Source organism: Pelodiscus sinensis, chromosome 30, assembly GCF_052426305.1.
Source record: "Pelodiscus sinensis isolate ZL-2025 chromosome 30, ASM5242630v1, whole genome shotgun sequence".
Lineage (NCBI taxonomy): Eukaryota > Metazoa > Chordata > Testudines > Trionychidae > Pelodiscus > Pelodiscus sinensis.
Genome location: NC_143081.1, coordinates 15,905,767 through 15,931,246, shown reverse-complemented (window position 1 = coordinate 15,931,246; position 25,480 = coordinate 15,905,767). Strand labels below are relative to the sequence as shown.

At 60.0% G+C, this 25,480-nt stretch overlaps 1 protein-coding gene and 1 long non-coding RNA gene across 3 annotated transcripts; one reads left to right on the top strand and one right to left on the bottom strand.

Annotated features, from left to right (window-relative positions):
• The first annotated feature begins 836 nt into the window (after positions 1-836).
• On the top strand, positions 837-25,046 carry LOC142821047 (uncharacterized). Of its 2 annotated transcripts, none has more exons than XR_016348083.1 (4): positions 837-987; positions 3,735-3,825; positions 20,824-20,988; positions 21,119-25,046. It is a non-coding gene; the product is annotated as an uncharacterized LOC142821047 (long non-coding RNA). The 2 variants fall into 2 exon arrangements; XR_016348082.1 differs by having other exon boundaries at positions 20,821-20,988.
• LOC142821223 (ribonuclease pancreatic-like) lies at positions 14,078-15,691 on the bottom strand. The gene is made up of 2 exons (XM_075912072.2): positions 15,540-15,691; positions 14,078-14,712 (listed from the first exon to the last, which is right to left on the bottom strand). The coding sequence occupies exon 2, from the start codon at positions 14,686-14,688 to the stop codon at positions 14,272-14,274; it is 417 nt and encodes a 138-aa protein (XP_075768187.1). The 5' UTR covers positions 14,689-14,712; positions 15,540-15,691; the 3' UTR covers positions 14,078-14,271.
• Positions 25,047-25,480: the final 434 nt, after the last annotated feature.

Sequence of the window (25,480 nt, the reverse complement as noted above, 5' to 3'; positions counted from 1 at the left end):
GTCAGGAAGGAAAACCCGGGGCTTTAGGAAGGCAGGCAGGATCACGCCCACTCAAGCCGCCTGGGCAAAAGGCCTAGCAGCACCCAGGGGTGAAGCGGCCAAAGGCCAGGGCTGTAAAATGAACGTGAGCCAGGCACCCAAATAACAAAAACAGGCTCTTGAACCTTCTGTAAGCACATTTGGAAACAGCCGGGGGAGGGGGCATAGGAGCTGCCCGGGGGGGGGGGGCATGAGGGGCCACGTGCCACCCCCACAGCACGGATGGGAATGGCGACCGAGCAGCCAGCGGGGAGACGGGCGGGGGGGGGGGGGTCTGCCCCTCACGTGCTCGCCGGCCATGGCGGGGCAAGGGGAGCAACGCAGGAGCGGTGCCGTTCGGGGGAGGGGGTGGGACCACCCCACAAGTGATGGGAAACGCAGCAACTCCTCCCCTCCTCCGCTTGGCCCTGCTAATCCCCTGGGCTGCCTTGCTCAGGGGAGGGGAAAGAGGTGGGGCAGCCGAAGGGAGTGTTGTTGTCCCGATCCTTCCTCGGTCTACTGGGGGGTCACGTGGCCAATGCCCCCCCCACCTCTGCGAGGGGTTCGTGGGCGACTCAAGGCGACCCAATAACTTCACTCTGCAGCGAGGGACGGAGCCAAGAAGGAGCACAGGAGCGCAGGCAGGCAGGCAGGGAAAACGAGGACACAGCCAGCAGGAAAGGGGAGGTGCTGGCCAGGCGAGCCTGTTGCCCACGCTTTACAAGAAGCGAGGGGAACCCCGGCGCGTTGCCAGGTGAGTAGCAGGCAGCCGGCGGGGCAGGCTCGGTGTCTCTACGAACAAGTCTGCAGTTGCCCCGCAGTAATTAACTGTGCAAGGGAGCCGAGCCCCGAGCTGTATGAAGCGCGGAGAAAACAGCAGGATCAGCCCCGGCTCTAGCCACCGAACCCCCTTCTCGCCGAGCCGACCGCGGGCCCTCCCTCCAGACTCGGCCGTATCCCAGGAGAAAGGTAAGCACGGTCCTCGCCGCGTGTCACCCGTGGAGACGCACAAAGCCTCTTGCACTCGACGTCTTTGCCTGAAACTGCCTTTGGGCTGGAATCCGTACGCGGTGGGCTGCAAGGAAATTCATTAGCACGTTTGGCTCCGAGCAGCTAGGAAAAGGTTAATTGCCATCGCACGTAGACACGCTCTCAAGCGGGTGGGTCAAAACGTGGATGCTAACCCCGCATGGGACAGCAGCACATCTTCTCCCAGAGCCCCCGCCTGCATCTCGCTTTAGCAGCAAAGAGATGGAAAGAGTAAGCCCTGGGCTACGGATGGAAAACCACGGTTTTGTGCAAAACCGTCAAAAGCAGCTAAAATCGTGCTTACGGGTGCTCCCACGCCGCAAGTAGCAGCGCTGAAAGAAAAAGAGTTGTACAGAAATGAACCCCCCCCCCCCCAGACTACTAACCAGGGAAGGCTTTTGCCATGAGCGGTACTGAGCAAAGCGTGTTCTAATTCCACTGTCAGTCGAGTCTCAGTTTTAAAGTTTCAGACGAACACTGAGCGGTCCTGAGGCACCTTAGAGACTAGCCAAAATCTGGAGAATCAAGCGCTTTCCTGGGGAAAGCCCACTTCCTCGGATGAGTTGGAGTGGAAATAGCAGAACCAAGAACTCTATAGAAGAGCAGAAGTAACAGGGGTTCTGCAATTGACAGGTAACGAGGCTAATTAAGGCATCTGGGTGTGTCCCATTGATAGCTCTGGATGTGAATCAACTAAGTTAATCTCTGTATAAAATAGGTTTATTAAAAATAAGGGAAATGCAGGAGACACATTTTTAGGGCGTTTACCAACTGAAACAGCCTAGGGGAGGCCCCAAACAGACGCTAAAGCATCTGCCTGCAAACCATGACGGGGACAGGACGATGGAGTAATTATCGACAGGAATCTATAGCTGGAGGCGTCACGTATAACGTCAGCAGCAGGCGGAGCTGCCTCGCTCGGGTCTGTCGGTGACGTGATGGCTTTGGAACAGAAAAGGACGACGGTGGCGCTGGACGTAAAGAATTGTCTTTTCCAGAAAGGAAGACGAAAAGACGTCGGTGTTGGTCAAAGAGGGAAAGCGATTCAAAGAATAGACAGAGCTTGCTGGGAGACAATAGCTGCCGTGTTTCTGCCTCTTGCTAGAATGAACATGGGGTGGGTGTGCAGGAGCGGGGAGAGTTGGGGGCAGAAATCTGTGGAACTCCTTGCCTGAGGAGGCTAGGACCGTAACAGGGTTCAAAAGAGAACTAGATCAATTCATGGAGGTTAAGCCCATCGATGGCTATTAGCCAGGGGGTAGGTATGGTGCCCCCGGCCTCTGTGTCAGAGGGTGGAGATGGACGGCAGGAGAGAGATCGCTTGATTGTTACCTGTCCCATTCCCTCCCTCTGGGGCACCTGGCCTTGGCCACGGTCGGCAGACAGGACACTGGACCAGATGGACCTTTGGTGTGACCCCGCCTGGCCGCTCTGGTGGGTGGAGGGGACTGGAATGAGGGCAGGAAATGAAAGGCTCAGGTCAGGGGGTGGGGGTGTGGAAGTTGGGGGCTGAGGGGGGTGCAGAAGTGAGAGCTGGGAGAATTGGGGGTTCAGGCAGGGGGTGGAGGACCCATCCCATCTCCCCACCCAGCCCCCCCTCTATCCAGCCCCCCACCCTTCCTTCCACCCCCCATCTATCCAGCCCCCCATCACACCTCCCCATCCATCCAACCACCCCCATCCTCCCCAGCACACCTCCCCCTCCCTCCATCCCCATCCACCTCCTCCCTCTATGTATCTATCCATCCACCGCATCCCCCCCATCCGTCCCCCAGCACAGCTCCCCCATCCATCCACCCCCCATCTCCCCTCTATCCAGCCCCCCAGCACACCTCCCCCTCCCTCCATCCCCATCCACCCCTTCCCTCTATGTATCTATCCATCCATCCCCCCTCACACACACACACACACCCTGCCTATCCCCACTCTGTCTGTTACACCAAATTTCTGTTTCATTCCCCATTTCTGTAGCCCTCGATATTTTTATTGTTTACTTTATTTGCTTAAAACAATCAAACACAATAACCGTAACAACTATCATCATCATCAACAATCACCATCACCAGAATAATCACATCACAACAATCATAACAACTATCATCCTAATGCCTATTCTAGCATTTCAGAATAACTCTTATTGAAAAGGAAGCCCTAATAAAGGTGGCGCTTCCCTACCAGTTTTTAATGGCTAATACTAATCCACGTACTTTAGAAATTTTTTCAAATGTAGAGTAAAAAATGCACACACATTATTCAAATTAGCAACAACATACATAGGGCAAGAGAAAAACCACACTCACGGACGGACGCATAGTATCACACACACACACACACACACGCGCCATGGCAGGGCTCTAACACTGCTCCGTTGCCGTACTTACGTAAGCGTCGTGGGTCACTTGGGTTCCCAGGAATGTCGTAACACGCCCAAGGGTGTCAGAGCCGCTGCCCGTACAACGGGCCAACAGTGAGCGAGCGTCGCCCTCTGCTGGCTGGAGCAATTCCTGCTGCTGCCAAGGAGGCAGAGGTCAAGTCTCGCCCCGTTTTGCTGCGGGGAAGGAGCGCGGGCTGCGGGGACGTCGCTTCCCCCTGCTGGCAGCCAGAGGGCGGGGCAGCGTGGACGGCAGGAGTCGGTCAGACCCGAGTCCCCAGTTAGCTGGGCAGGGGCAAACCTGAGTTCTCCCCAGGGAGCTGCAGCGGCTGGTGGACAGAGCGAGCGAAAGGACCGTGGGGAGCAGCGGGAGCTGAGGAGAGACGGGCCAGGAGGGTCTGTCTGGGGTAAGTGGGGAAGGGCCCCGCGACGGCTGCGCTGGGGGGGAAGCTGGACTAAGCTGCTCCCTAGATTCGGGGGGCGGGGGGGGGCACGGATGCCAACCTCACAGCCTGGGAGAGGCTTGTGACCGGCCCCCGACTCACCCTGCAGTCTGACCCCTGCTGGGCCCCAGGCCACGCGGGCGTTCGGCCATGGGGACGGGGACTGAGCTGGTACCGCAGGCCTGGCTGCTGATGTGCGAGCAGACCCCCGAGGCCGGCCGGACACAGTTCCAGGGTGCACGCAAGGCCCCGGGCCCCCCCCCCCAGAGAGGTCACCAGCCTGGGGGGTATCCCCACAAGTGGGGGCGGGGGGCTGGGGCTGCTGCCACAGAGACGTAGATCCTGGAGGAGTGGGTGTATCTGTTGGACAATTCCCAAGGGGCAGGGTGCTGAGGGGCAGTGCACAGGGCTCCGTGGGGCGGCTCACTGGAGAGCCTGTGGCCAGCAGATCAGGAGGAACCCAAGTTGGGGACTGAGAAGTGGAGGCAGCCAGAGACCCCAGGCAGGCAAGACTCCAGGGAGCCCCGCCCAGCAGCGCCCCACGCAGGGTCCCTCGGGATTCTCCAACCGGGAGTGGAGAAAGTTCCAGGTTCAGGACAAATATTGAGCTCAGGTGGGCTGGCTTGGACGTGCCACCCGAGTTATTAACATGCAGACGCTCCCAGCCCAAAACCTCTCCACTGCCACGCAGCCTGTCCCCCCCCAGGCACCACAGCAGCACCTCCCCCCGCCGCCATGCAGCATGTCCCCCCCCAGGCACCACAGCAGCACCTCCCCCCGCCGCCACGCAGCCTGTCCCCCCCCAGGCACCAGAGCAGCACCTCCCCCCGCCGCCATGCAGCATGTCCCCCCCCAGGCACCACAGCAGCACCTCCCCCCACCCGCCACGCAGCCTGTCCCCCCCCAGGCACCACAGCAGCACCTCCCCCCGCCGCCATGCAGCATGTCCCCCCCCAGGCACCAGAGCAGAACCTCCCCACCCGCCACGCAGCCTGTCGCCCCCAGGCACCAGAGCAGAACCTCCCCACCCGCCACGCAGCCTGTCCCCCCCCAGGCGCCAGAGCAGCACCTCCCCCCCGCCGCCACGCAGCCTGTCCCCCCCCAGGCGCCAGAGCAGGACCTCCCCCCGCCGCCACGCAGCCTGTCCCCCCCCAGGCGCCAGAGCAGGACCTCCCCCCGCCGCCACGCAGCCTGTCCCCCCCCCCAGGCGCCAGAGCAGAACCTCCCCCCCGCCGCCACGCAGCCTGTCCCCCCCCAGGCGCCAGAGCAGAACCTCCCCCCCGCCGCCACGCAGCCTGTCCCCCCCCAGGCGCCAGAGCAGAACCTCCCCCCCGCCGCCACGCAGCCTGTCCCCCACCCCGCCCGCGCGGGAGCAGAACCTTCCCCCACCCCGCACGCAGCCTGTCCCCCACCCCGCCCCGCGCGGGAGCAGAACGTCCCCCCTCCCGCCACGCAGCCTGTCCCCTCTCCCCCCCGCCCGCGCGGGAGCAAAACCTTCCCTCCCGCCACGCAGCCTGTTCCCCCTCCCCCCCGCGTGGGAGCAGAACCTCCCCCCCACGCGCCGGAGCAGAACCCCCCTGCCATGGAGCATGTCGCCGCCATGCGCCAGAGCAGAACCCCCCGCCTTGTAGCATGTCCCCCCAGGTGCCAGAGCAGAACCCACCCCACCACACAGCCTGTCCCCCCAGACACTGGAGCAGAACTGCCCCCCACATTGCAGCCTGTCCACCCCTCCCAGGTGCCAGAGCAGAACCTCCCCCCCCTGCCTTGCAGCCTGTCCGCCCCAGGTGCCAGAGCAGAACTGCCCCCCGCCATGCAGCCTGTCCCCCCCCAGTGCGGGAGCAGAACCCCCCCGCCATGTCACCCCGCCATGCAGCCTGTCCCCCCCCAGTGCGGGAGCAGAACCCCCCCGCCATGCAGCCTGTCCCCCCTAGGTGCCAGAGCAGAACCTCCCCGCAGTGTAGCATGTCCCCCCAATGCCAGAGCAGAACCCCCACCCCGCCCCCCACCACACAGCCTGTCCCCCCCCAGCACTGGAGCAGAACTACCCCCCCCCCCCACATTGCAGCTGTCCACCCTTCCCAGGCGCCTGAGCAGAACTGCTCCCCAGCCTTGCAGCACGTCCCTCCCCCCGCACCAGCGCAGAACCTCCCTCCCTCCGCCACACAGCCTGTTCCCCCCAGGCGCAGGAGCAGAACCATGCCTCGCGCCTTGGAACCTGTCTCCCCGCCCCCAAGCACAGGAGCAGAACCCCCCCACCTTGCACCATGTTTCCCCCCAGGCACCACCATGTAGCCTGTTCCCCCCAAGCACCAGAGCAGAACCCCCCACCTTGCACCATGTTCCCCCCAGGCACCATCATGGAGCCTGTCCCCCCCAGGCGCCAGAGCAGATCCTCCCCCTGCCACACAGCCTGTTCCCCACCCCCAGGTACCAGAACAGAACCTCCCCCACCACACAGCATGTCCCACTCCCAGCCCCCAGGAGCAGAACCCCCCCCCCCCACCATGGAGCCTGTCCCCCCCCCCAGGCACAGCAGCAGAACCGCCCCCCCGCCTTGCAGCCTGTCCCCACCACCAAGCACAGGAGCAGAACCGCCCCCCCCCCTCACCTGGCAGCCTGTCCCCACCACCAGGCACAGGAGCAGAACCGCCCCCCCCCCCCACCTTGCAGCCTGTCCCCACCACCAGGCACAGGAGCAGAACCGCCCCCCCCACCTTGCAGCCTGTCACCCCTGAGGCACAGGAGCAGAACCGCCCCCCCCCCCCTGGGAGCCTGTCCCCACCACCAGGCACAGAGCAGAACCGCCCCCCCCACCTTGCAGCCTGTCACCCCTGAGGCACAGGAGCAGAACCGCCCCCCCCCCACCTTGCAGCCTGTCCCCACCACCAAGCACAGGCGCAGAACCGGCCCCCCCCCACCTTGCAGCCTGTCACCCCTGAGGCACAGGAGCAGAACCGTCCCCCCCCTCACCTTGCAGCCTGTCCCCACCACCAAGCACAGGCGCAGAACCGCCCCCCCCCACCTTGCAGCCTGTCCCCACCACCAAGCACAGGAGCAGAACCGCCCCCCCCCCCACCTTGCAGCCTGTCACCCGAGGCACAGGAGCAGAACTGCCCCCCCCCCGCCTTGCAGCCTGTCCCCACCACCAAGCACAGGCGCAGAACTGCCCCCCCCCCCGCCTTGCAGCCTGTCCCCACCACCAAGCACAGGCGCAGAACCGCCCCCCCCACCTTGCAGCCTGTCCCCACCACCAAGCACAGGCGCAGAACCGCCCCCCCACCTTGCAGCCTGTCCCCACCACCAAGCACAGGCGCAGAACCGGCCCCCCCCACCTTGCAGCCTGTCCCCACCACCAAGCACAGGAGCAGAACCGCCCCCCCCCCACCTTGCAGCCTGTCACCCCCGAGGCACAGGAGCAGAACCGCCCCCCCCACCTTGCAGCCTGTCCCCACCACCAAGCACAGGAGCAGAACCGGCCCCCCCCACCTTGCAGCCTGTCCCCACCACCAAGCACAGGAGCAGAACCGCCCCCCCCACCTTGCAGCCTGTCCCCACCACCAAGCACAGGAGCAGAACCGCCCCCCCCCCCGCCTTGCAGCCTGTCCCCACCACCAAGCACAGGAGCAGAACTGCCCCCCCCCCACCTTGCAGCCTGTCCCCACCACCAAGCACAGGCGCAGAACCACCCCCCCACCTTGCAGCCTGTCCCCACCACCAAGCACAGGCGCAGAACCACCCCCCCACCTTGCAGCCTGTCCCCACCACCAAGCACAGGCGCAGAACCGCCCCCCCCCCACCTTGCAGCCTGTCCCCACCACCAAGCACAGGCGCAGAACCGCCCCCCCCCCACCTTGCAGCCTGTCCCCACCCCCAAGCACAGGCGCAGAACCGCCCCCCCCCCACCTTGCAGCCTGTCCCCACCCCCAAGCACAGGCGCAGAACCGCCCCCCCCCCACCTTGCAGCCTGTCCCCACCCCCAAGCACAGGAGCAGAACCGCCCCCCCCCACCTTGCAGCCTGTCCCCACCCCCAAGCACAGGCGCAGAACCGCCCCCCCCCCACCTTGCAGCCTGTCCCCACCCCCAAGCACAGGCGCAGAACCGCCCCCCCCCCCACCTTGCAGCCTGTCCCCACCCCCAAGCACAGGCGCAGAACCGCCCCCCCCCCCCCACCTTGCAGCCTGTCCCCACCACCAAGCACAGGCGCAGAACCGGCCCCCCCCACCTTGCAGCCTGTCCCCACCACCAAGCACAGGCGCAGAACCGGCCCCCCCCACCTTGCAGCCTGTCCCCACCACCAAGCACAGGCGCAGAACCACCCCCCCCCACCTTGCAGCCTGTCCCCACCACCAAGCACAGGCGCAGAACCACCCCCCCCCCCACCTTGCAGCCTGTCCCCACCACCAAGCACAGGCGCAGAACCACCCCCCCCACCTTGCAGCCTGTCCCCACCACCAAGCACAGGCGCAGAACTGGCCCCCCCCCCACCTTGCAGCCTGTCACCCCCGAGGCACAGGCGCAGAACCGCCCCCCCCCACCTTGCAGCCTGTCCCCACCCCCAAGCACAGGCGCAGAACCAGCCCCCCCACCTTGCAGCCTGTCCCCACCCCCAAGCACATGCGCAGAACCGCCCCCCCCACCTTGCAGCCTGTCACCCCCGAGGCACAGGCGCAGAACCGCCCCCCCCCCACCTTGCAGCCTGTCCCCACCACCAAGCACAGGCGCAGAACCGCCCCCCCCCACCTTGCGGCCTGTCCCCACCACCAAGCACAGGCGCAGAACCTGCCCCCCCCCACCTTGCAGCCTGTCCCCACCACCAAGCACAGGCGCAGAACCGGCCCCCCCCACCTTGCAGCCTGTCACCCCCGAGGCACAGGAGCAGAACCGCCCCCCCCCACCTTGCAGCCTGTCACCCCCGAGGCACAGGAGCAGAACCGCCCCCCACCTTGCAGCCTGTCCCCACCACCAAGCACAGGCGCAGAACCACCCCCCCCACCTTGCAGCCTGTCCCCACCACCAAGCACATGCGCAGAACCGCCCCCCCCCACCTTGCAGCCTGTCAGCCCCGAGGCACAGGAGCAGAACCGCCCCCCCCACCTTGCAGCCTGTCCCCACCACCAAGCACAGGAGCAGAACCACCCCCCCACCTTGCAGCCTGTCCCCACCACCAAGCACAGGAGCAGAACCACCCCCCCACCTTGCAGCCTGTCCCCACCACCAAGCACAGGCGCAGAACCACCCCCCCCCCCACCTTGCAGCCTGTCCCCACCACCAAGCACAGGCGCAGAACCACCCCCCCCCCACCTTGCAGCCTGTCCCCACCACCAAGCACAGGCGCAGAACCGCCCCCCCCCCACCTTGCAGCCTGTCCCCACCACCAAGCACAGGCGCAGAACCGCCCCCCCCCCACCTTGCAGCCTGTCCCCACCACCAAGCACAGGCGCAGAACCACCCCCCCACCTTGCAGCCTGTCCCCACCACCAAGCACAGGCGCAGAACCACCCCCCCACCTTGCAGCCTGTCCCCACCACCAAGCACAGGCGCAGAACCGCCCCCCCCACCTTGCAGCCTGTCCCCACCCCCAAGCACAGGAGCAGAACCGCCCCCCCCCCACCTTGCAGCCTGTCCCCACCCCCAAGCACAGGCGCAGAACCGCCCCCCCACCTTGCAGCCTGTCCCCACCCCCAAGCACAGGAGCAGAACCGCCCCCCACCTTGCAGCCTGTCCCCACCCCCAAGCACAGGCGCAGAACCGCCCCCACCTTGCAGCCTGTCCCCACCCCCAAGCACAGGCGCAGAACCACCCCCCCCAGACTCAAAGGTCAGAAGGGACCATTCTGATCATCCAGTCTGACCCCCTGCACAGAGCAGGCCACAGAATCTCGCCCCCCCGAATAACCCTCTCGCCTAGAGCTCAGACACTGAACCCTTCGAGCACTTCCACGGCCCCAGGACGCAGAGAATCCTCCGGCTGCGACCTGCGCCCCATGCTGCAGAGGAAGGCGAAAAACCTCCAGGGCCTCGGCCAATCCGCCCTGGAGGGAAATTCCTTCCCGACCCCAAATATGGCGATCGGCTGAACCCTGAGCATGTGGGCGAGACCCACCCCAGCCCCCCAGGGAGCTCGCCAGGGACTCCCGGCATCGCCCGTCGGCCTCTTCCCCGGCCAGGGAATGGGCCGCTAGCGACCCGCATCGTGTCCTCCACCCAGCCCCGCTCCCGCCCGGGGGTAGCTGCTCTGGGAAGTGGCCGGGGTCTCCCCGCCTCCCTCCTGCGCCCCCAGCCCGGTCTCCACCTCGCCCCCGCCCCGGGGCGCACCGCAGCCTGGAGGGGCCCCTCAGCCCTGGCCAAGGGGCGGGCCCGCTGCCCCCGCCCTCCCCAGCAGGGTCAGGCCCTGCAGCCTGGGGGCCGGGACCAGGCGCCCCCCCCCTCGCCTTCCCGAGCGCTACCCTACCTCGGAGCAGCCCGGTCCCTCCTGCTCTGTCCCGGGCGCCGGCAGCCTCCCCGCCCTCCAGGAGCCGGACTTTATACACCCCCGGCTGGGCCCGGGTCAGCAATCACCGCTCAGCTGGGGCTGGGCTTCGGCCCTTAAGGGGCCAGTGTGGGGCAAGCGCCCTCTCACCCCCCGCCTGTCCCGCCCCCAGCCCCCGGAGCAGCCCCCCCCCCGCCATGCAGCCTGTCCCGCTCCCAGCCCCCGGAGCAGCCCCCCCCCGCCATGCAGCCTGTCCCCCCCGCCATGCAGCCTGTCCCGCTCCCCGCCCCCAGAGCAGACCCCCCCCCCCGCCATGCAGCCTGTCCCCCCCGCCATGCAGCCTGTCCCGCTCCCCGCCCCCGCAGACCCCCCCCCCCGCCAGAGCCCCCCCCCCCGCCATGCAGCCTGTCCCCCCCGCCATGCAGCCTGTCCCGCTCCCAGCCCCCGGAGCAGACCCCCCCCCCGCCATGCAGCCTGTCCCGCTCCCAGCCTGCGGGGCAGCTCTGTTCCAGGGGGTGCGGTGGACGGCGCTGGGCCGGGGAAGGGGACTGGCATGGCAGGCCAGCGCGGGAGGGCAGAGCGCCAGCCCCAGAGCAGCCGACCTGCCGCGGGGGGCAGGCCTCAAGGGACCATTGCCGCATCATCCCCATTGCGGTGGGGTAGGAGCGTCCGGGGCTCTGGGACATGGGCGCGGGGGTGACACTGGCACGGCCCGAGGGGGGCCCAGACCGGCTCATGCCGCTGCCAGCCGAGCTGCGGGGAGTGTCCGGACCCCCTCGAGGTGCCTGTCGCGAGGATCCACCTGAAATGGGGTCTGGCAAGAGGTTGGGGTGCAGGAGCAGCTGCTCTCCGAGGTGCTAACAGGAGGACTCAGAGCGCCTGAGCCTCACCTGGATGCGGCCTGCCCAAAAGGGGTGGCATGAGCACTGTGGGTAGGGCTACACAGGGATAGGCCAGAGCCTCTTCCGAAGGCAGGGAAACTGAGGCAGGACCCTCCAGGGCTGTACCCCCAGCCCAGCAGTGGAATTCCAGTTGGAGCTGCACAAGGACCTGCCCTGGGGGTTGCTGAGTCCCTGGGGAGGGACTCCTGGCCCAGGGAGGTGAGGAGGCAGCTGGTCCCTAGCAGTCCCTCTGGGCGTGTCGTGCAGCCACAGGCTGACAGCTTCCTGGTGCTCTCCCAGGCCCTTTTCCTGGGCGGGAAGCCGCTCCCCCATCTCCTCCCTTTTATGGAAAAGTGCCTGGCCCTGCTGGTATCTCACCACTAGGCGGCATGGCCACACACCTTCCCCGGAGCCCTTCCCACCTCACCGTGTCCTCAAGGCTCCGGCAGCACCAGCAGCAGCTCCCCTCTGCACCCTGCCAGCCCTGGCGCATTGGAGACGCCCCGTTTCGCACGTCGCACACGAGACTGGCACGTGGACCGGACAGGACGTCCCGATCCCGCCAGGGCGCACGAAAGGGGCCGGGCTGCAGGGGGTGTTGTGGGCTAAGCCTCCTCCGGCCGGGCACCTTTACACGCAGTAGCCAGTTTAATAAAGTCTGGGGGAGCATTTGTCATGTGGGGTTCCCCCCGGACTCCGCACAGCCCCGGGGTCCAGCTTCCCGTCAGCCCTGCTCCGGTGCCTGTGGGAGAACTGCGGGGGTCAGCCCGCCTGGGTCTCGCCGTGTCACCCACAGCCCAGCAGGCTGGGGGAGGGGTTCAGTGGGGCGCTGAAGCTGAAAATGTTTGTGCACTGGCACCTGCAGGACTGGGACACGGACTTACCGCCCCCCCAGCTGTTGCCATACAAGGGGGGTGCTCCAGGAATCCACGGGGATCCCTCATTCCAGTGGCCGTACGGAAGAAGGGTCGGGGCCCTGGCCCTGATGAGGGATAAGTGGGGGATGGAAGGGGTAACTGAGATGGGAGGGGTCGCCGCACCCTGCACCCCCAATCCGCAGTGCGGGAGACCCAGGCAGCAGGTCCGAAGTGCACACGCAAGTTTCTCAGACGGGTTCCTCAGCAAAACGCCCACGATGCCGAGCAACCCTTAACAGGGTCTCTAGCGACAAACCGCACCCGTATCGGTTCTGCTTGTCGGTAACGCTGTGCCCAGCAAGAATGGCACCCATTCACCCCGTCCCGCCCCAGGAACCCGTCCTCCGTGTCTGCGGACAACACTGCTTGGCCGCTGCTCTGTTCTGCCGGCCTTCGCCAAGGGCAAACCCTTCCTGACAGCCTGCTTGGTGTGCTTGTCTCTGGGTAACAGGGGCCAGACAGCCCCGAGCCCAGAAAGAGGCATAGACGAGTCCTTCAGGAGGCTAGAGAGGCTCTGGAGGAACCGGCCAATCAGGGGCCAGGGAGGCGTACAAAAGGAGCTGCAAAGCTCAGGGGCAGTCAGAATAGGGGCAGTGCTTGAGGTGAGCAGGCTGGCTGGCTGCATCAGGAGGGGGAGGCTGGCGGGGGTGCACCTCTCTCACTAAGTGGAGAAAGAGGCTGAGGGGAAACAGAGGCACATTTGGAGACACCGGGATGGGCCCCTAACAGGTGTGCACCTGGCGAGAGGTTTGCGACACACAGGAGTGTGACTCTGCCATAGGGCCGCGTAGCCAAAAAGGCTTTTGAAGAGGCGGTGCAAGGACCCGCACTTGGCCAGGCAGGGGCGCTCGTGGGAGGTGGGTGTCAGCCTGTTGCACTCCCTTCAGCTCAAGCTCAGGTTCCGTCCTGTTCTCTCAGAACAGAACAGCTTCCGTAGCTGTAGTTCGTCAGACAACTCAGTCCACCTGTGGAACTCCTCGCCAGGGGACGTTGTGAAGATCAAGACTTTAACAGGGTTCTGAAGAGATCTCGGTGAAATCCATGGAGGACAGGTCCATCAGTGGCTATTAGGGTGGGCAGGGAAGGTGTCCCTGGCCTCAGTTTGTCAGGGGCTGGGAATGGGTGACACTTGTTATTTCCCTGTTCGGTTCACTCCCTCTGGGCACCTGGCATTGGCCACTGCGGGCAGACAGGACCCTGCACTGGAGGGGCCTTTGGTCTGACCCCGTCTGGCTGCTCTTATGTTCTTAGAAGAGATCAAAAAGATAGAGACGGGTGAGGTTAAATAAACACAAGTGCAGAGCCCTGCCCAAGCATTGCTACAGGCTGGGCAGCCATTGGGCAGAAAAGGCCCTGGGGATTGCTGTGGAGGAGAAGCTGGAGATGAGTCCCCAGGGCGCCCTTGTAGCCAAGCAGGCTAATGGCACATTGGGGGGCATTAGGAGGAGCGTTGCCAGCAGATCCAGAGATGTCATCATTCCCCTTTATTCAGCTCTGGGGAGGCCACGTCTGGAGTGTTGTGTCCAGTTCTGGGCCCCCCACTACAGAAAGGATGTGGACGCATTGGAGAGGGTCCAGCGGAGGGCGACCAAAATGATTCGGGGGCTGGAGCATATGACCTACGAGGAGAGGCTGAGGGGTTGGGGCTTGTTCAGTCTGCAGAAGAGCAGAGTGAGGGGGGCCTGAGAGCAGCCTGCACCTCCCTGCAGGGGGGTCCAGAGAGGCTGGCGAGAGGCTGTTCTCAGTGGGGCAGGTGGCAGAATGAGGAGCAGGGTACAGTGGGGCAGGTCTAGGGTGGACAGTAGGAAAAGCTCTTTCCCTAGGCGGGGGGGGAAGAGGCCGACAGAGACAGAACCTCCCCGGAGAACCACGCCGCGCCCCCGGCACCACCCTGCGCTGGGCAGGGCTCTCCCTACCCCGGCGCACACACGACAGGACAGCAGCCGCTTTCTCAGGGACGAAGCTTTATTGCCCTGAGGGAGCCCAGAGCCGGACGGGAAGGGGCCAGACCCGAGGGGAGCGACGCCCGGGAAGGCGCCGTTGTGTTCCCCCCGAGGGGCCGGGCTGCGCAACGGGCACTAGGGCAGCAGAGGGGAGAGCGGGGTGCCGTGGCTGGGGGCTGCCGGCGGCCGCGGGGCCCCTACACGTACTTCAGGAGCTTGATGGGCCTCCCGTGGAGGCAGAGGACGACGATGTGGTGCCGGTGGCGGATCCCGTCGAAGGAGAAGGTCCAGTGGTTCTTGGTGCAGGTGGTCAGGTCGAAGGTCACGATGCTCTTGAACTTCATGGGCCCCATCTTGACGCCCCCCTTCTTGCAGACGCAGTTGATCTTGGCCGGGCTGTCGGCGATGAAGGTGTGGGACGGCTTGAGGAACAGGCCCCGCCCCCACATCAGCTTGTTGCAGTAGGCGTTGTCGTTGTCGGCTGGCGTCCGGGGGTGGTCCACGTGCTTGAGCTTGAAGATCTTGTGCAGCGGGTCCCAGGAGTGCCCGCTGGCCAGGACCAGGCAGGCTGCCAGCAGGAGCAGGAGCAAGGGCCGGGGGCCGCGTGAAGCCATGGCTGAGCCTGTCCCTGGACCGACCTGCCGTGGGGAGAGGGAGGGAGGGAGGGAGCGTGGGAGGGGGATCTGCCTCCTCCGCCCCCTCCCGCTCCCGTGATCCCAGCTCCCAGACCCCCCTCCTGCCCTTCTTCCTGCCCCAGGGTTTGCACCGAGCACATCAACCTCCTCACCCTTCGGCCAGGGTGGGGACCTGCAGCCCCCCGCTTGCTTGGATCTGGCCCCTGAGTCCCCCCAGCATTCGCACCGCAGCCCCCTGCTACCCACCCACCCCCGGCCGGAGCACACAAAATCCACCGGCCCAGCCCCCCAGACTCTGCAACGGGGGCAGGGCCTTTCTCCTCCGGCGGGGCCACGTCAGAGTTTGGGAGGTTTTTCTGCTTCTCACTTGTGTGCGGCCCCCCCTGATTTTCCTGTGGCTCCCGACACAAACAAGGTTCCCGTCCCTGTTCCCTAGTCTTCCTCCAGACCCACAGGCCACCTAGTAGTGCCCAGCACCTGTGACGTGTGTAACTCACCCCCCAACTGAGATCAGCACCCCCCACCACTAAACCGCTCCCCTCGCCGTCCTCGCCCCCCCCCCCCAAGGAACGGAGCCGTGAGCCGCCTGGTGCTGATAGCCCGACGTGAGGGGCAGAGCCATCGCCTTGTCGTGTGTCCAACACTTTGTGCTTTTCGTGGCTGTTCCGATGCTTCCTGGTTCCCGACCCCCTGGCCCTGACCCCGTCCAGAAGTGGAAGCTGAGCCCAGGAGTCCTGACTCCCAGCCCCCAGCGGCCCTAACCACTAGCTCACGCTGCCTTCCACAAACCCACCCAGCAGTGCCACTGTCCTCTCCTGGCTGGGACTTACCTAAATCCTTCCCGTGTGGCTGTGAGCGTGATGGATCCCTGCCTCGGTGGAGCTGAACCTCACCTTGCTCCTGCTCCCCGACGTGGTGCAAGTTATATAGGGCCCGGCCGGACCCGGCGAGGGAGGAGCCAATGAACAACTGGGCTCTCCTGCATTCCTGACAGCCGGCAATTACGAGCCCAAGTCCAGCAGGCAGGGTGTGGGTGGGGAGCAAGCGGCACATCTCAGGGTGCATCCCGGATGCACCCCAGGGTGTGTCTACCTGTGCATGAAGGTGTGAGTGATACAGCAACGGGCAGGTCCAGGCCAGCTGTGTTCCTGCCAGGGTGGGGAAGGGTGGCAAAGACCCGGGCGACCACCTCGGGGTGCTAACCTGGGCTAAGCCTGGACTATTGCTACCCAGGAAAGTCAGGATAGGAAAGCCCACCCACGGACTCTCACACCATTCGTTGCTCCGTCCTGGCCCACCGGCACCTCTCAACCCAGCCTGAGCCTTGAACCTCACTGCCCTCGGTCCTGACCCACCGCCCCTGCCGTCCCAGCCCTGGGCTCTGTTCAGCCTTTCCAATGGAAAACGTGGGCCCAACCGGTCAACGTGGCCACCTGGAAAAAGGTTACAATGAGGTTTCAACGTGGATTGTGGATTAGGAACCAGCAAAGGTCCAGAGAACATGAGCGATGGGGGAAGGCTGAAAGTATTGAGCTTGTTCGGTTTGGAAAGGAGCAGACTGAGAGGGGACATGAAGCCGTTTTCAGGTATCTAAAAGGGTGTTGCAAGGAGGGGGGAGAAAACTTGTTCCCCTTGGTCCCTGAGGACAGGACAGGAAGCAATGGGCTTAAACTGCAGCAAGGGGGGTTGAGGTTGGACATTAGGGAAAACTTCCTGCCTGTCGGGGTGGTGAAACACTGGAATAAATTGCCCAGGGAGGTTGTGGAATCCCCGTCTCTGGAGATACTGAAGAGCAGGTTGGACACACCTGTCAGGGACGGGCTAGACCCGGGCTACTCAACACGCGGCCCGTGTTCTCTTTGTTTGCAGCCCACGGTGCGGTTCGGGTTTACATGGGGCTCAACATGCGGCCCGCGGGTGGGAACCAAACCAAAAAGTCGTCCATAGAACGGTCTTCTGGTCAGATGCGGTTTAGTGGTTCCATCCCTGGACTGTCGTTGCTCACTCAAAGTGCTGTCCTATGGCTGGAAATCGGGTCAACGTTGCATTTCATTAATATCAGCAGAACTGACTTAAATGGGGCCTGCGTTGCGTAGTCTTGCCTTAATCTTTGTATTCATGCCCGTCAGTGTAAAATAAGCTATTTGCATATATTTGCATATATATGCATGTATCTGCAGCCACACTTAAGTTGCAGCCCTTGGCATGTGCTGTATCGTTGTGGGCCCCGGGGCTTCCAAAGTTGAGTAGCCCTGGTCTAGCCGGTGCTGGGTCCTGCCGTGTGGGCAGGGGACTGGACTCGATGCCTCTCGAGGTCCCGGCCAGTCCTCGGGTTCCGTTGTCTGGTCTGGTCAGGCCGTCTCCCCGGATTAGGATCCCGTGGGCCCGGAGACGGCCGGGGTGGGAGCCATGATAAAGACCTCTCGGCTGCTTCTGGACTTAGTTGGCAATTGTTGCATTTTCTTCTGAGCCTCCGTCCATTTCTCTCCGAACCCGGCCTTTCTCTGGGACCCCTCCAGAGAGGGAAGGGCGGAGCAGCCCCTCCCCTCATGGTTTTGTCCCCACTTAGGCCCGATTCACATCGCCCTGGTTTTGATCTATCGATTTCTGGCCCCTTCTGGAGTGAGACATGGCGGCCATTTTGTTTGGGCACCTTTCCCCATCGACTCTTACACTTCTGTGGCACTGGGCACTTGCTAATTAGGGTAAATGTAACGGCTCGTTTACTGAAACAGCTTCCACCCGCTGCTCTCCTGGTGCCCCTCACGCCTGGCTCAACACCCCCCCGCAAAGCGCTTCAGAGAACCGGATGCCATGAAAAGAAGAGACACGGGGTGTCCCCATTGCTTTGGGGAATGGCAGGTGTCCGTAAAGGAGGAGAGGAGACAGCTAGCACCCCTCGAGTGAATGCCCCTAGCACAGGTGACCACAGCTAGCCTTGAGCGCCTGTGGGCAGGGTGGCACAGGAAGGGGGTGATGCGCCCCCCCACCTTACACATCTGCCCCCCGGCAGGGTAAGAGTGGGTCTGCAGAGGAAGAAGAGGGAGAGCAAAGTCTGGAGTGTCTGTGGCGAACGTGCTGGGTGGGTCGGAGTTAGCGCGTTCTCGCCCATTGGCCGAAGGGAAGGAAAAGATGGTGGTTTGTGGAAAGGGGCATTGAGGTAGGGTGGGGAGGCAATAACGTGGCTCGGTCCAGGGCAGGCTGCTGCTGCTCGATATACCTGCAGGCCACGGATACCAGGGATTGCAGCTCCACTGGCCGTGGAGCGCTGTTCCCGGGCCATGGGAGCAGCAGGAGGCGGCGTGGTCTAGGATACCACTTCCCGCAGCTCCCATTGGCCAGGAGAGATGATCCGTGGTCAATGGGAGCTGCGATCACCGGTAAATGCAGCAGCGGTGGCCCGGCAGGGATTAACTCTGGTGTCGTGGATCCAGCCCGTGGGCCGGTATTTGCCCACCCCTGCATGAAGGGGTGCAAAATGACAACACACACGGGACGTGGCCCATGCTCTGATTCACACCAGCAAGAGACACAACCGCACAACATGCAAACGCACCGACCGAAGGGCTAAACAGACATGCAAGGAAAAAGTGGCACACAAGATGCCTTCCAGCAAGCAGCAGAGTTGCACAAAAAACACAAGCATGACAAATAGAACATGACACACGCGACACACACACACACACAAGGGATTCAGCTGCACACAATAGAAACAAACATGGCAAAGCATGCATCACCCAAGACTGACACACCTATATACACTTGAGCCCATACCTCATTCTCTCAGTCCATCCCCGCACACACCCATACTTCTCTGTATCTACTTCCATTAGCGCCCATCCCAGTTTGGGCGTCGCGGGAGAATAGTCGTTATGCTAAACCCATGGGAGGTTGTTATTGCCATTAACATTCCTGACGGGTAGGCTTGATGGCCCTGCTAAGATAGAGAAGAGGTCACCAGGTATAATTAACGTATGGATTAGCTGTCAAGGATCCACCTTTCCTTGCATTTCAAACCAGCTAATGTCCTAGCTTTGCTATGGACGTCAGGTTCCAAGTTCGCCCAGTCGCTCCTCTATTTGGAGGAGGTAACCGGGAGCATATCCCTTCTAGACTTGACTCGGATCCGCCAGGGGAGTGGGGGAGATTGCAAATGCCCAGGTGGAAGGGGAGGTTGGCAAATGTGGTCATGAAACGACTGATTTCCCGTGTCTCAGGAAAGGACGGAGAAAGGACTTCACAAAAGCCTCGTTTAGGAAACATGGAGAACTGGTAGGTGAGGGGAGAAAAGAGGATTTCAGAAGAGCTGGCACTTCCATAAGGAAACGAACAATCCCCGAAGGACGGATTGCCCGGAACAGTAATATCCCACACGCATGACTCCACCGGGAGACCTTCAGGACCTTAAAATAAAAAAGGAAACCTTCACGGGGCAGATTGCTAAGGAGGCATGTGCCATGTAGGCCCCAAATCGGAAAGGCTACGGCACGAAATGAGTCGCATCCAGCAAGGGCCGTACATGTCCGAAAGAGGAGGTTCTTTACGCCATTCGGAGTGAGCAAAACAGGAAGGAAATTGTAAGCCCTCTGCTTAGCAGGGACAGAGGGTTAACTGAGGACCTCAAGAAGGAGGGGAGGCGTGTGGTCCTTATTTCTGTCACTTAATGGTGACCAGATGCTCAATACTAACGGCAAGGAGAAAGGAACACAAGTCCGCATGGGGGGGGGGGGGGGGGAACGGGCGAAACTATTTAGGCAACTGCCATGCATTAAATTTGGTATTAATTTTAAACTTGTATTACATTTGAAATGGATCCTGCAATACTTCAGGAACTAGCTGACGCTATCTCAGAACTGTTAGCAAGTATATTTGCCGTGTTGGGGAGAATGGGAGAAGGCCCAGATGACAATAGAATGGAAGACATAGTAACTATTGTTAAAAAATAGTGGGGAAGGGGGAGGTGGAGGGATAGCGACAGGGCTGTGGAATTATCGACCGTTCAGCCTAACTTTGATACCTGGCAAGATACCGGAACAAATTATTAAACACTCAGGCTACGTCTACACAGCTTCCCTCTGTCCCAAAGCCTATGCAAATGAAGCGTGGATTAGCATATTGCTGCACTTCATTTGCAAGAGGTTTTTGTTCAAAACGGTGCCTTTTTGTGCAAAAGACTCCTCTTGGGCAACAGCCGTTCTGCCTCATTTTTTCAGGAAGAACTGCTCTTGTGCAAGAGGGGGGTTTTGTGCAAAAACGGCTCCTAATTAATTATGCAAATGAAGCATGGCAATATGCTAATCCATGCTTCATTTGCATAGGCTTTTGCGACAGAGGGAAGCTGTGTAGACGTAGCCTTAGTATGTAAGCACTTAGAGGACAACAGGGTTATAACAAATAGCCAGCATAGATTGCTCAAGAACAAATCGTGTCAAACCACCTTCATCTAATTTCATCTAAACCAATCTAATTTCCTTCTTTGACCAGGGACACTGCCTGAGTACATGGGGGGAAGCAGTCGACGTGCTACATCTTGCTAGTAGTAAGGCTTTTAGCAGAGTCCCACATGGCTTTCTCATAAGCGAAGTAGGTAAATGTGGTCTACATGGAATTAATAGGAGGAGAGTGCGAAACTCTTCGAAAGGCCACACTCCAAGTGTAGCTGTGAATGGTTTTCTGTCACACCCGCAGGGCATGGCCAGAGGATCCAACGGGGTCAGTCCTGGACATGCTACTAGGCTGTGTGTGGTGCTGCCGGGAGGGCAGGGGACGGGACTCGATGGCTTCTCAAAGGCCCTTCCAGTTCTAGGATGCCAGGATTCTACTAGTCCATATTTTTGTTAATGACCGAGATCCTGGAGTGCAGAGAATGCGTCTGAAATTTGCGTATGACACCAAGTTGGCCTGAGACGTTTGAGGCCACCTGATGGAATCCAGCCACGACACATGCACTGTGCTGCCCGGAGAAAATCAGGCGCAGAGTTGGGAAATGGGGACTAACGGGCTGGTTGCCAGTAGCACGGCCGACAAAGATTAGAGGACGGCCACAGATCGCAAACGGCACGTGAGTCACCCGGGTGATGAAATTGCTGAAGCGGCTCCTTTTCATTCCAGCAGGTGTATTCATGGAAGTGGCATGAGTAAGGTGCTGGAGGAACACAACCCACATCCCCTGGCAGGATGCCGATCCAGAGCTGTGCCCGGTTCTGGCTTCCACGCGTCTGGAAAGACGAGCACAAATGGGGAAGAGCCTAGAGGAGAACAACCGAAAAAGGCAAAAGGGTGAGAAAACGGGACCTATGAGAAAAAGTGAAAAAGGGGGGGGGAGTGTTTAGTCTTAGGAGAAGACGGGAGGGTGGGGTGGAGCTCTCGTGCCTTTTGTACGTCTTAATTGTCTTGCTTCAACTTTCAGTCATTGGGCGGAGTTCTCCGTTTGCTTGCTAGATGGAAGAGCCCTTCCCCAATTATCTGTGTGGGTGTTTATCAATTGGATCCAAGTCCTGGCTTAACCTTCTCTTCGAGTCAATTGCTGCAAGGTGTGTGGTCTGTCCTGTAATCACGCCTGTGGCTCTTCTCCGAGCCATCGTCAGTGTACCAGTGTACCGTTCTGGACCTGGCCCCCAGAGCCGGACACAGGACTCCCTCAGCCACCACACGAGGGCCAAGCACAGGAGTAAGCTAACCCCGCACTCCTATGCACATTCGCCCGTTGATCGCAGGGTTGCCCTGGGAACTCATGTTCAGCTGATTGATCTCTATGACCCCCCGCTGCAGACCATCGTTCTCCCAAAGCAGGGTCTCGGGGGGTGTGTCTAGACTACAGGGTTTTGTCGACAAAACTATACCTGCGTCCACACTGCCTTTGAGTTATGTCGACATAACATCGACAAAACTCAGCAGTTTTGTTAATGTATGTAAACCTCATTCTATGAGGAATAACGCCTTTTGTTGACAGAGTTCTGTCGATAGAAGGCATTATTGCATCTACACTGTCCTTTGCGTCCACACTGTCATGTCGACAAAGCGGCTTGCTTTGGCGACAGAACTGGCTGTAGTCTAGATGTTCTTTGTCGACAGAAGCTTTGTTGACAGTATCTGTAGACAAAACTTCTGTCGACAAAACCCTGTCGTCTAGACATACCCTGGTTGTTACTGACCAGTGGCTGTCCTGCTTCCTGGCAGGTTTGGGCAGATACGGAGCCAGTCCTTGCTAGCAAACGGTGACCTCCAAAGTGACAATCGGATGCAGAGTTCATAATAAGAATGGCCAAAGGTCCAGCTAGCCCAATGTCCTGTCTGCCCACAGTGGCCAATGCCAGGTAACAGGGAACCCTCAAGGGTGTGTCTAGACGACATGGCTCCGTCATGGAGCCGTGTAAAGTAGTTAACTGGACATAGTCAATGAAGCGGGGATTTAAATAATCCCCGCTTCATTAAAATAAAAATGGCTGCTGTGCTGTGCCGACGATCAGCTGATCCGGCACAGCATGGCAGTCTAGACGCAGCGCAGTCAACAAGGGAAGCCTATGTCGACCGCTTCATGTGCCATTTTTATTTTGGTGAAGCGGGGATATCCCCGCTTCATTGACTATGTCGAGTAAACTACTGTTCATGGCTCTGTCGACGGAGCCATGTAGTCTAGACACACCCCAAGTGACCCCTCTCCTGTCTCCCATTCCCAGCCTCTGACACACAGAGGCCAGGGACACCTTCCTACCCACTCTGGCCAATAGCCATTGATGGACCTCACCTCCATGAATCTATCTAGCTCTTTTTGGAACCCTGTTAAACTCCTGACCTTCACCACATCCTCTGGCGAGGAGTTCCACAGATTGACCTTGTGCTGCATGAAGAAAAACTGCCTTTGGCTTGTTTTAAACCTGCTAGCTATTCATTTCATTTGGTGACCCCTAGTTCTTCCATTATGGGAACAAGTAAACAACTTTTCCTTATTCCCTTTCTCCACACCAGGCTTGTTTTTATAGACCCCTGTCAAATCCCCTTTTAATCTCCTCTTTTCTAAGCTGAAAAGTCCAAGTCTTTTTCATCTCTCTTCGTATGGCAGCCCTTCCAAACCCCCCAGCACTTCGGTTGTCCTTTTGGCAAGCGCTCTGATTTCAGAAGGTTCATACCGATTCCTCAAGCTCTCAATGGGGCGCTTATGCACTAACTTTCCCCTTAGCGGGAAGCGGCTGTCCGTTAGAGATTGCCTTATGCATTCAAACAGGGTAGAGGCTGCGTGCTACATTAATATATTCCAAGGCTACAGGGGCCATAATGATGCTGGATTCTGATCTCCTGCATACGAAAGACCAGAAACACACACCCCCATCCCGCGATTCTGTATCAAGCCCGAAGCTTCCGGCTTCACTTCAGCCTCATTTTTGGAGCCACACTGTGAATTGTGCCAATCAACAGCTGCTTTGATAAAACATCCCGGTGGCAAATTCCCTTCCCTGTTAAGAAGGTGCATCGTCTCTGAATGCCGAATGTATCCAGCCGTGGCCCTTGCTCTGCCTTGGCTTGACACGGTAACGCCCTGTCCACACGGGTTCCTAGAGGGTGTTAATTCATCCCTTAGCAGAGCCATCTACCCACCCTGGACCCCGGTGCCCACTGATACTGTTAGGTCCCCCACCAGAGGGACTGCAATGGCAGTGGGGTGAGGAATGCTGGGGCGCAGGGGGGTAGCCTGCCACTGGCAAAACTTCCTTGGGGTTTCTCAAAAGGAACAATTTTCTAATTTGGGGCATTAAGGAATAACCCACAGTGAACTCCCGGTGCCACATGGGCTGCAAAACCCACACTAGATTATTGCTCTTTCCACCTTTGATCCCTTGGGTTTGGTCTACACTGGAGCAGCAGATCAACCTAAGCTGCGCAACTCCAGCTACGCTAATCACATAGCTGGAGCTGGTGTATTTCAATAGCCATCCGCACAGCGGGAGGTCGACAGGAGCAAACCCTTACTCCTCATGGGGCCAATGGGGGTCGCCCTCTGAGTTTGATTTAGCAGGTCTTCAGTAGACCTGCTAAATCAAACCCCACAAGATTGAGCATGGCAGCATCGATTTTTTTCGCCTAGTATAGGTATGGCCTTGAAGTCTTCTCCAGCCCTGAATTGCACTGACCCAAGGGTTATTGACTGGCTCAAGAACTAAACATTTGGAAGGCATAAGAATTAGAGGGACGCTGCATGTCTAGCTCTCTTTAGTGTTGTGAAGGTTGCAAACACAGCACGCATACTGCAAAGCCGCGCAGCTCGGAGCAAATAAACAAATCTAGTATAAGAGCTGGACGCAAGAGATGAATTCCAGAGTGGTAACAGATCAAGGTCTAGCTCAGCGTTTCTCAACCAGTGGTATGAGTACCCTTGGGGGTACTCGAGAGAGGCCTGCGGGATACGTCAACACAACTGAAATTTGAAGACAACTGAATTTTTGTTTTAAGTTTGACGGTGCTTTATTATTTTTGTACCTTTTACACCCAACAATTTCATCGCCTGCCCAGCTACGATTAAGTTGTTTACACAAATGTAAAAAAAATGGTGTGTCTGAAAACTGTAGGTACTGGGGGTACTTATAATTCGTTTTTAAAAAAGGAGTACTTTATAAAAAAAAAGGTGAGAAACACTCGTCTCGGTGAATGTTCAAAGCTGAAGTGCAAGGAAGCTACAGGCCTGGGCCTGTCATGTATCTAGCTTAGCCAAATGAGGCATTAGCCTTTCAGATAAGTTGGCTGTAGTATGAAGATACAATCGCATAACTATTGACACCATCAGCTCAGGATTAAAGAAAGACTGTGAATGGCTCGCTAACTACAAAAGCAGCTTCTCCTCTCTTGGAATTCACACCTCCAGATCAGCTACTAGAAGTGGGCCTCATCCTCCCTGATTGGATCCACCTCGTCATCTCTAGCCTGATTCTGGCCTGCATATTTATACCTGCCTCTGGAAATTTCCACTCCATGCATCTGACGAAGTGGGTCTTTGCCCACGGAAGCTGATGCTCCTACACTTCGGTTAGTCTATAAGGTGCCACAGGACTCCTCGCCGCTTTTGCAGATCCAGACTAACACGGCGACCCCTCTGATACTCAATCCCATAACTAAGTGACTCATGCGTTTTCTGAGCATGGGTCTATGTTTGTATGCGGGTGATTGTAGAACTTACTGATGATTTGGGATAAAAATGTTCAGGAGAGACCCGTAGACATCACTGATGGCTGCTGGGAACTGGTGTGAAAAGTCGGAGCCTTCCTTAAGGAAGCCCAGGCTACTGTGGCGATAAGAGAAGATGTTGATAAGTTGGAAGAAGAATATCTAAGCGGCCTACTGGGGACAAACTCGTAAACATGGACAGGAGGGATTTACTCCTCATACTTACCGATGAGCTACAGTGGGTATATGTGTAACTAGAAGTCTTTGTTTCCTGACCGCCAGCAGACCTGGCCATCCCCATCCTGGATTCCTTCTGGATGCTTGAGTCTGGGAGAATTGGAAATGTTGGGGTGGGGCATTCTGTACTTTCTAACAGCCTCTGTGATGGGCCTGTACATTGGGGTTTTTGGCTGAAACGACTTTTCCTAAGTGGCCATCGGCTTAATGTGGTCCTTGCCTGCTTGCATCTCACCTCTCCGACAGGAAGTCCAGCTCACACGGTGCTGTTTGCCCTACTGTTTTCAATCAGGAGTGGGCAAGAAAATGGTGGTGGTTCACCCTGGTGGGCCACCGCCTCTATATTTCCTGCACCTCCACAGGTATGGGTGATCGCAGT